Source organism: Lupinus angustifolius, chromosome LG20 (genome assembly GCF_001865875.1).
Source record: "Lupinus angustifolius cultivar Tanjil chromosome LG20, LupAngTanjil_v1.0, whole genome shotgun sequence".
In the NCBI taxonomy this organism is placed as follows: Eukaryota; Viridiplantae; Streptophyta; class Magnoliopsida; order Fabales; family Fabaceae; genus Lupinus; species Lupinus angustifolius.
The window spans coordinates 15,785,188-15,798,932 of NC_032028.1; the positions used below are offsets into that span (position 1 = coordinate 15,785,188).

The following is a 13,745-nucleotide window of genomic DNA, read 5'->3' on the forward strand; positions in this document are numbered from 1 at the left end:
TTTTAATTTGTAGCTACCGTTTATCCGTTAGGTACCCAAGGACCCGTGGGTAACAAATCCAACAGGTATCTATACGGGTCTGGGCCCAAAAATGAAGCAACGTATACAGATCCGACTAATGCACTACCCGAACCCACCTTGTCTCATTATCATCCCTAATTCCAACCTTGTAAAATTTTCACCAAAACAAAGAGTAGATATCTAACAAGAGAAAAGTTTACTATATAAAAACACGTTTACTCTCACTCGTGCAATACTCTTTTAATTCTTAAATACGTCATAAATTATTTTATATTTATTTATCCTTTTCACATACTTAAGTAATTAAAATAAAAATTCTAGCCAATAGTATAACTTTACCATTTAAGTTCACAAACCTACACCACAACTATAATTCATAATAAGTCATATCAAACATATAATTAAAATAAAATTGTTAAAATAAGTACATTTAATGAAATAACATGAAAATGGTTAATAATATTCAAAATATATTAAAAAATAGAATTTTAAGTAATATATGATAGACATTTTGAATTAAATAATACATTAAAAAATACATAAGCATAAAATCATGATAATTATACTTAAAACATTGTTCAAAATTAGTTAGCTCACCTTAATAAAAATTACATATATATTCAATCAAATCTACTTGATAATTTTTTTGTAAAAAGTTCTTAATAATATCTTAATTATATCAATTAGGATTCATTGGAAGATGGAAAAAATATTTTAAAAAGGTTGAAGAGGAAACATAAATGAAAAGTGTGAGAATTTTTTTTTATATAGAACTATTACATGTAGAAAGAGATTGAAACAATTTTCCTTATAATCTACTACAAACTAGACAAATGAAGAAAATATGAGCCAATATCTAATATGATCTTTATAAATCTAAATTAGGACTTAAATTTTGGAGTAGTGAGTCAAAATAGCCTATGTTATATGTCATAAAATATATTAAAAATGATTAATTTAACTCGCATTTATTTTCTATGGGTACTATATTGAAATTTTCAATTTTGAGTTGACCCAATTGGTACATGCAAAAATAAATCTAAGGGACGATATTAAAACTCAAAAGATTATTATTTATAAAAGAATTGGTAATTGGGCGTGTTTATTTTGGTCATCTTCTATTTTCATTTTCAATTAAATTGGAAAAGGAGGGTGAAAACATTTTTGTATTATTGTTTTAATTTCATATTTCGGAAAACATGACCTTCATTTCTAGAAATTTTGAAAATGAAAAAATGTCATTTCCAACATTTTCAATAATGAAGTAAGGACATTTTATTGAAAATTTTAAGACTTTTGTTACTTCATTATTCTATATCTTTTGATGTTTTAATTTTTCCATGTTATTCTAAATGTTTTGATATTTTGAAAACTCAATACACATTTATATTTTACTTTTCAACTATATCTTTGTTTATTCAATTTTTAACCACATGTTTCTTCATTTCCTTTTTATAATCTAGTTTTCAATATGTATTAAATATGACTATTTTAGTCAAATTATATTGAAGTTTTATATCATTTAATATTTTTTAAACTATTTGATAACTTTAAATATCAAAATATATGAAATCAGGGGTATACATTTTTTAATTACTCTCTCCATTAATCATGAATGGATCACTCGTATAGATCGTCACACATCTGCATAATATAATTTATTTCTTCATCTCTTAATATAACAATTTTCTCCACATCCTTTATGGTATTGTTGAAATATATATCGATGATAGATATGATAATATATGATTTTGAGATCAAAACTAATGTCTTTGAAGTTACTACAACGTAAATTAAATATTAGAGCACTTGTATGTAATCTATTTTAAATTTAATTTTTTTTGGGAGCCCTTGAAACTACATGATGCTCGTTATGACTTTTCACATGTCTTTGTGATAGCTAATGACCAAGTCCAACAATTAAAGATGTTCCTTGTATTGTTGGCATAAAATTCGTTGAAAAAGAAAATGAAAATGTCGTGTGTATATATATCCTACGAAATTATTGAACTGACTACTTTAGTGATTAAAATTTAGAATTGAATTAGTTGTAAGGGTAATTGTTGACGATGATTGAAATATGTTATTGTATTAGTCTCAAATTGTCTAATATTGGAATAGAGTAGAATGATCAATGTTATATATTGGACTCAAGTCTCTTGTTATAAGTGCATCAAATATAAACACCAAATAGAAACAACACATGGGTACTTGGCCCATAGGTGTGTCAGGGTTTGTAATCTTTATTCTCTAATAATATCTTGGTAGCCGCTCAGCACTCCCGAGATCGTAGTCATAATTGGTTGAACCTCATTACCAAATTCTCTTGTTTCTTCTCTTTTGTTTATTTTATGCACACTTTATTTGATTGTTTGTGCCAATGTTGCACAATGATCGCTTCCGCTGCACCAACAATTGGTATCAGAGCCAATTGGTAGATGGCTCTTAACACAGGCGCTAGATTATAGCTAAAGAGGGTGAAGGCATATTGGTTGGACAAGATCTGTTAAAAGTACTACGCAAGGATAAAGTAGATGAGTTGAAGGAGAAGAAAACATGGAGGAACTGTGGTGGAGGAAATATATGTTGATCCAGAATCTCATAAGTTCATGTACTGAATTAGGATCAAAGCGGAGATAGAGACTCATGTGTTGAGTTTGATCATGAGACAAATGTTGACAATATCTCTCTAGATGTTGAGAGAATGACCGCATTTGAGATGAGAAGTGGAATATTCTAATGGTGTGTTTGAGACATTATAGTGAAATATATTAATTGTTAGAAGATCCACAAATGCACATATACGATGGCTGATTTTGATATAGGGTATAACATGGACATTGACTTTGACGCAAGGTATAACATATACATGGTAAAGATGCAATGTGTGACAAAGGTATTGGCTTAGATGCATAGGTGTGATATGAGCATTGGTTGATATTGACGCAAGGTGTGTGCTATGAGTATAGGCCTTATGGTAGAGTACGATAGTTCTTTTGAACTATGATTGTTAGAGTAGACAATGGTGATAGTGGTCGAGACTTTTCAATGAAGCTCTATGGTTCAGCTAGTTGAGTATTAAAGAAGGCAGTTGTTGGTGAACTTTAGTGTATGAGTTCCATAATATCGGAAGACTTCCTAGTAATAAGTGGCTAGGTAGCATGTTCCATTAGATGACTCCGTAGTGTGTAATTACCCATGTTTTATCTTTATAATAAGTATAGACATAGATTATTCAAGTTTTTCTATTATTAACTTAACAATGACTAAAAAGAAAAAGTAATGTTATATGAACAGCTTAAATTTGTTAACTTTTCTTACAACAAAACAAATTATCTCCATAAATACCTATTTTTCATTTTTCATTTCTACATACATCTCCAAAAACCCATAATTGTCACGTTGCCCTTCAAGCAATTATTGTTTTGTGCTGAATGGATATTTAGATGTTTATGTTCCAAACCAGTATATGAACACCAAAAAAAACTAACAGCGATTATGTTACATAAAACAATATCCAACCGCCACGTTTTGAATGCACCTTTTAAGATGGAGAAACTTTTTTTATCATCCCAATTATGAACAGAGATCATATATCTTTTTCAATGTCTCATTTCTTGTCCCAAACAAATCACATTGCCACATGAATAAAAGAAAATTTTTAAAAACAAAAAAAACAACATTATATAATGGGACAACAGGTGATCTCTATCCCCCAATTATACTTCAGTTACTTAGTGGTGTGGTCTTGCCTCATCATACAACAACAAATTTCTCCGATTTATTCCAGCATGGGAACTGATTCGGCATGAATTGCTTGGAAATATATGTTATTACAGATTGCGATTACTCCTACTTCTAATAAAAAGGCACATTTTGCCCTTATAATATAAAACTACAACATAGGCTTACTTAATTGTTACAATATATGTGAAGGCATAGAGCCATACATAACAAGGGAATCCATAAAAAAGAATGTCACTCTTAAAACAACTCAAATTCCACTTGCTCTCCTGGTCTACACTCTAAATACTTACTGCCATTGCCGTGTGACTGCGAGGTCATGTCTGAACCACCAAACTCAAAAGGGTCTGGAAGTTCCGGTGGGATAGCACAGCGTATTAAGGCCCAATTAAGACCTTCAAAGAAGGGGTGCTGTTTGATCTCAGCAGCACCTTTTTGTGAACCTAAACGGCTTTCAGGCTCTTTAACCAGCAACCCTCTTATGAGATCCCTCGCATGGAAACTAACAAATGGGGTGTCGGGGAATCTAAGACTCTGCAGAACTACGTTGGCTAATGTTTCTTCATTATTTGAACCTTTGAAGGGTGTTTTACCGTATAAAAGCTCATAAAGAAAAACACCAAATGTCCACCAGTCAACTGCAGCACCATGTCCCTCTCCTTTGATGATCTCCGGTGCTAAGTATTCATGAGTACCGACAAATGAATTTGATCTTGCATCAGTTGGTTCAGCCACTAGCTGTGGCAATGATCTGATATGAGCAGCAAGATCAGCTTTTAATTTCCTTGCTCTGGCAGCAGGAGGTAAGAATCTAGGGCTGAAGCATGCAACTTGACAGGCTGGTTCAATACAGAATGGTTCAATGCAACTCGATTGTGCACAAGGACCAGAAATCTTAGCAGGATCTATATCAGATGATTTAAGAAGTGTTGGGCTAACATCACACCTTAGTGACAGGTCAAAATCTGTGAGCATAATATGGCCATCTTCTCGAACAAGAATGTTTTCAGGTTTCAAATCGCGGTAAACAACTCCAAGCATGTGCAAATACTCCAAAGCAAGAAGGACTTCAGCAACATAAAACCTGCGTATATAAAGCGGATGATCATTATACATGTGATATATTTGAACAATTGCATGCATATATTATATGCTGCCAATTATTGATCAAGACTAATGACACACATGTGCAATGAACACAATTTCAATTAAACTGTTTTGATAGATTTTACTTTTAAGTTCTAACAATTTAATTCTTTCTTTTTTTTACTTTAGTAGCTTAGTCTTTTCTGAAAGCGAAAACAATAATACATTGATAGCTATATATATAGGCAGGCAAAACATACACTTATATTAGACAAAGTACTAAGAAGAAAGCAAACAATTAGTTCTATGAGGAAACTTATAGAAAGACAACAAAAGGATATTGACAGTTGACACAAGTTAATTTCTTTTAGACTATAAGGATGATCTTAAAATAAGCAAACACTTACAATTCACTATCTCAAGTTATCCTTAAACTCAGTAACACAAAAATTTATTTACCAAATTTAATCAATGCAGGTTTAGCCAAACATGTAAGACCTTTCTGTATAAAAAACAAAACTTTTTTAACAGATTCAAAGATCAATAAAAAGGGCGGCCTAGTGCACAAGGCTTCCACTTAGTAGGGTTTAGGGAGGATACATGTATGTAGTCTTACCCCCACAAGCGAAGAGGCTGCTTCCAGGATTTAAACACATGACTTCATTGTCACTAAGCAACAACCTCATTGTTGTGCCAAACTCAATGGGATAAAAAAAGATAAAACAGAAAACGTTCACTATTTTGAATTACATGCATTGCACTCCAAGAATAGATGACACTAGCAATGAGTGATTGCAGCAAGGATTAAATATTATGGGCACAGTGACAGTGAGGCAGATGGTTTAGTAGGTGAATTAATAAGTGAATTAATAGGGGAAGAATACATTTCTGGTGAAGCATGGCCAAAAGTAATATGCAATACATTGGGCAAGCAAGTTGCATGCAAAAATTCAAGGACATTTTATGTATCTTCCTGAAATAATCCCCGTTAAGCAGTAACTGAAGTCACTAGCAGGATTTCATCATCCCTCACTTTTAACTGAAATCTATAGTTGGAAAGAAATGTCTATCCAGAAAAAGTTAGCAAAGTAATCATGAAGCACAATTAATGTAAAACAAACTATTGACACTATTTCATAACTTCAGGATTTACACCATAAGAAACAGACTTTTTTCAAATTATACAAATTGCAACAGTATATATATAGCCCTAATTAATTCAACATCTTAAAATTCATAGAATCATTTTTTAGCATAGCAATGAAGCATTATATGGATTAAACATATCAAACCCTGTTGAATGCATTAGATATTGCAGAAATGCATGACGAATGATGACTGATGAGAATAAGCACAAGCAAATTTCAGCAACTAGGTGAATTGGACAGAGTTGTTTGTACCAGGAAATACATAACAAAACAAATCATTTATTGCATATCTGAAGAAATAGTATAAGGTGGCCCATAACTATTGACAGAAGAGAAAATAAATGCATAGATATTATGGTCAGTTCTTAGTATCTACCTAGCTGCTGGCTCTGAAAAACTTCTACCAAGCTGTTTCTGCCGTAGAACATGAAGATCTCCTCCTGGACAATACTCCATGACCAGACATGAAAGATTATCTGATGTAAACTGCACATACATCGTGGGAAGAAAGGGATGATCCAGCATCCTTAATATTTCCCTTTCAGTTTGAGCCCTGGGCATCTTCTTTCTTCTAGCCAAAAAGTCATTGTCCATGACCTTAATAGCAAACAAGCAATTTGTGCCAATGAGTTCAGCAAGATATACAGTTCCGATGTCTCCACAACCAAGTTTCTTCAGAAGATTGAAGTGTCTCAAGCTCAAGACTCCATGCTGCATTTGAGCATGTCGTATGGCTTCCCACCTAACATCCTTTGACATGTGAGGCCTATTGCCACAAATAGAACCACTGAGATTGCTGTCTTCACTGGTACTTGTACTACTACTGTAGTCACCTTGGCTACTCTTTGAACTTTGTGAAAATTCAAGTTGCTCTTTCAATCTGGTGTTCTTTTTCACTTTTGAAACTTCTCTGCTGTTGTTATAGGCGGTTGATGCCGAGCCAGGGCGCACACTAGTCAAGTTCACACCCTCTCCAGGACTGATAGATCCCAATGCTACAACACCTTGGTTGTTTTCTTTACTTGTATTTTCTATAGCACACAAACATCTCTCGCAAACCAGTTTAGCTTCACCTGGAACAGACTTGTTATTTACTTCATCTGATGTAGGATAGCATAAAACAGAACCTGAACCCTGGTTTAGTTTCTTCTTACCCAAATTCTTGTTTTTGATGATTGATTTGACCGTACGGGGGGCATTACGTGACAGTTTGCACACTCTATTGCCATATACTGAAGTAGAAGAGGAAGATACTGTTTGTAACCTACCTTTCTGCCCATTCTTTGAGAAGGGCGCCTTGCTTCCTAATTTTTTAGTTGAAGAGAACTCTTCAGGCAACTCCACTTCACTTCCATTAGTGTTACGAATAGATGGAGAAGATGCAGATGTTTGCTTTTCTACTTGAGCAGGCTCCAACGGCAGTGATTGATCACCAACTTTACTTGATGAACATACCACATCACTATGCATCAATGACCCATCAGTGTCATTTTCTGTAGTTGCAAAAGCAATTTTGGAGGAATGATCACTTTGGACCAAAGATGTGCTTTTGGTAATTTGATGAGACTGGGATATTTTATCTAAGGAAAGTGACTTGCTTTCTTCTGACACTAGAGATATTTCAAATGTACTCGCCTTACTCCCAAGGTTAGAGGGCCCAGACTGTCTACCTTCAACTACAACTGAATTGTACAATGTCTGTATCTTCCCAACCTCGGAAATTCTTGGGGAAGCAGATGTTGACTTTGATAATCTTTTCATAGCAGCCATTTCTGAAGCCTTAGATATACACATGTCTCTTAATGCCTGCTTCAATGTCGCAGGCTCAGAAGTCCCAACTCGTGGGGATCGAGGAACACCCACCGTGATTGGTTTTTTTAATGCACTTTTTATCTTTGGGCTAGTACCATCTTGTAGAATACCTAAATCCCTTGATGAAGATTTAAGAGTAAATGATTCAAACAGCTTATTGATATCATTATCTGGATTATTCTTGCATCCCAGATTCAGCACAGGAAGCTTCTTATTTTTTTCAGCCACGCTATAGCCAGAGTTGGATTGGTAAACCTCTGCAGCTTTCCCTGTATTTCGATCTTCCCTTGCTTCAACTATTTCACAAGTTCCAGAGAATGAACCCATTGAAGATAAATTGATCCACTAACTTAGCTTTGGCGAGGTAGAAGTGATACAAACAGTTTGACTATCAATGCAAAATTATATAATTCATTTCACATGCAGTGCATCAGACACCATATCTCACAATTCAAGAACAGTGTACCAGCAATCCAACATTCAGAATCCAAACCATTCTTTTTGTAAAATCAAACTCAGCCTGAATGGTATATCAACTTCTTTAATAGCCAAGTCATGCAGAAACCCTGATGCAATGGCCAACATTTGATTACATCAGCAAACCAAGAGGAAATATGAAATTTTAAATTACAAAGTACAACAAGCAGTAAAAATGACAGACAGACAAATCAGTAGATGAAAAAGAAAATATACATCATAGGAACTGCATGAGTAACTCCGAAATCAGTAATGCTTAACCACTCGATTGCAGGAAAAGTTAACCGCAAGAGTGTAAGTGTAACTTAATGACAGCATAAACTTCAAGAAGGTAAGTGTAATGACAACATAGACCTCAACCAGTAAGTGTAATATCCAAAACGTTGGGATGCTGAGTTTAATTAATCCCCAAGGTCAGTGAACTTCCCCTCTGATAAACCAAAAGAAGAGCAACCAAGAGACAAATCATGAGGACTGAATAACAGGAGTTGAGCTACAAATGCAATGTAGATAGTGTGCAAATTAAAACTTCCACATCCGTTAACACAGATCCAGTTTATAGCAAGCACAACAATTCCCCTCACTGATTCTGTTAGTAAATAAAACCAAAAGCAAGGTGCTAAGTTGGAAATATTTTCTTATCCAGTCTTTAATCTCACTAGGTGAGGTCGACAACATGAATCAGACGACGTCATAATACTATATCATAAAATCACATTCATTCTAATTATTCGCCTAAAGTTTTTCTTGGCACAATTTATTCTAATCATATTTTATCTACTGTTGTTAGTGGGGTTTCTTCCGGTCTCCTCTACACATGTTCAAATCACCTAAACCTACCTATGTATACTTAATGCTATACAGGGAAAATATGAAAGTTGTCTTAGGCAGACAAGTTCCACATGAAACTTTGTCGAATGTCAAAATCAACAGATCCAATGAAATGTAAAGGAAACCAAAAGTTGTAAGCTGCTTATTGTTTATATTTACAATTACATTAAATTATTAAGAAAAAAGGATGACAAGTAATGCAAATTTAATTAAGAATCAATCTGCAAACAAAAAAAAACAATAACAAGGTAATTAAAAAGGATAAACCTATTTAAATATATAAATTATTTGGTGAAAAATATCATTTGGCTAAATAAAATTAAAAAAAAAACAGAAAATTATAGAACGCTGGCGTCGAATCAAAATTTCGCAAAAACATACCAAAAAAATCAGAAATATACATACGCATTGATAGATAGAAAAAGAAATGCAGTTTCTTCCATCCAGAATATAAAATCCAAAAAAATAGAATCAACATCTTCATATATTACATAGAAATCCAAATCCAAAGTGAAGTTCAAACATCACAAAAAAAAGGAAAAGTTAGGAATCTCAGTTAACAGATTCAACACAAAACAAACACCGTTGCAGAACACAAAACAAAAGGCGTATAATACGATTGGACACAGAAGCAGAACCTTGAAGCAAAGAAACGAAAGCACATTGAAGCCGAAGATTCAAATGAAACCCTAGGTGATGGAAGAAGATGAAAGGTGGAGAGAGAAGATGAAGAAGAAGAAAATGGTGTGAAGATGCAATGTTTTTTGTTTTTGTTTATTTTGTTTGTGTTGTTAACGCTGCTTTCAGCACTGGCACTGATAATTTTGTACATAGGAGGGGACCCACCACCTCCCTATGGCAGGTGCTCAGAGACAACCTATCATTTTTAAATAATTATTTTGAATCAATTCAACTTTCATCTATCAAACTTACTAAGTATGAAATTTTATTTCTATTTGTTGTGGGTGCAAATTTTATATATGTTTATTGTATTAGTAATTATTTGTTACTATAATATTGATGTAGTGGTGTAAAATCTCATTAAATACGTAGGACGATCAAAATGTTAAAAGTTTAATTCCTGAGAATAACGCTTATTTGGAATGAGAGTTACACATTTTAAAAGAGAGATTAGTTTCTTACTAAAAAGATACGAGAGATACTCTTAGTAGTAACAAAAAAAATTATTTATCATTAATTTATTAATTATAGTTAATCCATTATAAATATAAAAAATTGGTATACAATCAAATCAATCCATATATTTTAAATGTATATATTATTAAGAAATAATTTTGATTTGATGTGTCATTGGAGGGGGTTTTGGCTTTTTGCTAACCAAAAAATACTCTCCAACTTGAAAGAATAACATATATAATTGAAAACACCCTATTAAAATATATGACACTATGATACAATATAATTGAAAATACTCTATAGTATCTAAGGCTCTTTGTCTCCTTTTATTTTAAAAAAAATATTACTTTAATATTTTATATGATGCAATATACAAAAGTATTTGATTTGTAAAACATGCTTTGAATTGGCTACTTTGAAACCTTTTGATAGACAGACAAATCATGTTTCTCTAGTAAGTGAGTGATAGAGTGTCCTTCAAGGACAAGGTTCTTGACCAACCCCTAACATCACCTCTTCTGCTATGTAGGAGCTTAATTGTTGAGATGCTTATGATTATCATATTCGGTGAAGGAAATGTTTTTGCTCAACATATGTCTATAGATTATTTGTTTTTTTCCACAGAACTATTCTCTCCTTGGAAGGATGTGTTGGTAGTATCTATAGTTAGAAAGACCCCTAACTATAATGTGTTCAAAGGCAGACTAAGAAAAATTTGGAAATTACAAGGGATTTCTCTATAATGGATGTAGATAATAGATTTTATTATGTCAAATTTGATCAGAAGGCGAGTAGAGAAATTATGAGTGGAGGAGGACTTTGATGATTTCTGAACTTCATAATTTCATATCACATGTAACAATTATTCAAATAAGCAAATATCAACATACTCGAATATAATATTCATTTTTTTCTTTATTTATATATATGATAATCTTCAATCGACATTCATTCTAAAAGTACATTTTCTCCTACTAATAAATTATATCAATAGTGATTTTTTCCTAAAATAATCACAAGAAATGGAGAGTTAAAGAGGAGAGTAGGGGCTACCTCTTAACATCATGTGAATAGTCCGCTATTTATGTCGAAAGTTTTTTTTGTACTATCAAATATATCTTCTTATTCTATGAGTTGGGAACTAATTATTTTTAGGGTGTGTTATTACTCTCTTAACAAATATTCTTAGGAATCAATTTTTTAATATTATACATGTGCTATACTTAAGGAACATAAAATAATTTTCCATATTAATATTATAATAATTCTAAATAACCGATTAATGCTAATCCAACAAAAAATATATGGGCAAAGCACGCATATATACCCATAAAAACAAATGAAATACAGCCTTAGCACGTCACATGCAAAGAAGATATTAGATGTCATATTCTATCCTTTATAAATAAATTTAAATAATTTCATATATATTTATGAAATTAGTTAAAATACAGTTAATTGTTCTAATTAATAAAAACATAAAAGCAATTATATGAGAATTGAAATATTGCCTTAGCACATCACATGCAAAGAATATATTAGAGTTAAATTTACTTGACCACACAATATTATTTTTCTTCTTCTTATAATGAACATGTTAATAAACTGATATCTCATATAACAATAGTGGATATGGATGATACACATAATTTTATATAAAATCAAATTAAGAATATGCAATATTAAAGAATCGTCCAAACATATTGAAAATGCTATCAAGATATATGATAATAAGAACGATCTCATTTAGTACCTATCTCTTACAATATAAATTTTCAGACACCCACTAACCCAAAATATCGCAAGGCTTATGAGTTATAAGAATTTGACATTAAAAACTCCAAGTCAAAAGTGTTTGGTTCGTGGATACATTTATTATTCACTGTGTACCAATAAGCTCAATTTCAATTCTCTCAAAAAAATTAATATCAAAGTGCAATAGCACACAAAGTTTTATTATTTTGAGGGTGATGCTATACAACAATATTATCAAAATATATTACAAGAATTACCTCCAATACGAGAATACATGTGGGAAACCAAAAAAAGAAATATATCACAAATGGCCTAGGTCCTTTTTATATTAAAGTGACTATTTACTATTGCATACAAAAGTTTCAGCAATCTACTAGCAAGAATTATGTCAATGACATATAAAATTAGATTATTAGATTACTCCAACTTGTTAAAATTCAAGGCTCTACATCCAAATACTTTCAAGTGGTTGAAGGGTGTTACTTTCTCTAGAATTTCTCTATTAAGGGGTTTTGAAGGTGTCTGATTTATGAGGTCTACTTCGGTCTTCACTACTTCACCCTAGAAAGACTTAGGGATATTGACATCTTACAACATGCATATGATCTTCTCTTCAACTGTATGGTTCATCCTCTCAGCTACTCCATTCAACTAAGGAGTCTTTGGTGGTGTTTTCTCCAATCTGATACCATAAGCCTTGAAATAGGCTTCAAATGGACCATGAAACTTTCCACCATTATCTGCTTTCAGACACTTCAACTTCTTCCCAGTCTCATGCTCCACTTGTCCATGAAACTATTTGAATGTTGATAGTACTTGATCTTTGCTTTTCAACGAGTACACTAATACTCTTCTCAAGTGATCATCTATGAATGTGAAAAAGTAGTAGGTGTTAGGTATTAGTGACAGAATACACCTAGAAGGGGGGGTTGAATAGATGTCGCAGTTCCTACTTACCGCTACTCGCACCAAAGCACTATTCTGGAAAATCATTCAGTTAATCGATTAAAGAACTGCCTTAATCAATTAAATGTCACTTAACAGATAGTTGCTAAATGACTCAATTACACAGTCACTTACAAATTATACATAAATGATATAGCAGATATATTTGAACAGAAATGATCTTTATATGGCAGAGATACTATATTCAAATTATCAGCTACAATGGGCAAATAAAAACAACTTAAAACAGTAAAGAGATAAGGGTAAGAAACAGCCTGCAACAATGTTTTTATACTGGTTCGTTTTGCGGTCCACTGCAAAACTACATCCAGTCCTCCCTTCCGATCTGGGAGATTTTCTTCACTAAAATTGAAGCCAATGTACCTTACATACACACTTCCAATTACAAGACCTTAAACGCTACCTTCTTGAATTCCCAGAACCTCTACCTTGGTTTGACCTTACCAATCGCCTAGAAAAACCTTTCCTACGATCCAGCCCCAGCCAAGAGTATGTTCTAAACTCAAGACCTCCAAGTCTCGATGAAGACTCTCTGTATCTCGTTGGTGGTATGACACCAAGAGACGACTTTCCTTGTTACAAAAATCACAACAAAAAAGTAGAGTAATGTGGAGCATAAAATAGCTCAAATATTACAATTAAAAACAAGCTATAAACCCTATACAAATCTCACAAATTATTATGATATGTATAAGATCAGAATCATGAAGAACATATAATTTCTACCCTAAGAAATCTCTAAAAGAATTGAAAGAATCATGTAAGAAG

The 13,745-nt window shown here is 32.7% G+C and overlaps 1 protein-coding gene across 2 annotated transcripts; it reads right to left on the reverse strand.

The window, feature by feature from the left end:
- LOC109336500 (serine/threonine-protein kinase D6PKL1-like) lies at positions 3,785-9,935 on the reverse strand. 2 transcript variants are annotated; one of them, XM_019573131.1, is made up of 3 exons: positions 9,758-9,935; positions 6,376-8,377; positions 4,006-4,849 (listed from the first exon to the last, which is right to left on the reverse strand). In XM_019573131.1, the coding sequence occupies exons 2-3, from the start codon at positions 8,136-8,138 to the stop codon at positions 4,006-4,008; spliced, it is 2,607 nt and encodes an 868-aa protein (XP_019428676.1). In that variant the 5' UTR covers positions 8,139-8,377; positions 9,758-9,935. The 2 variants fall into 2 exon arrangements, with proteins under 2 accessions (XP_019428677.1, XP_019428676.1); XM_019573132.1 differs by lacking the exon at positions 9,758-9,935 and having other exon boundaries at positions 3,785-4,849; positions 6,376-8,138.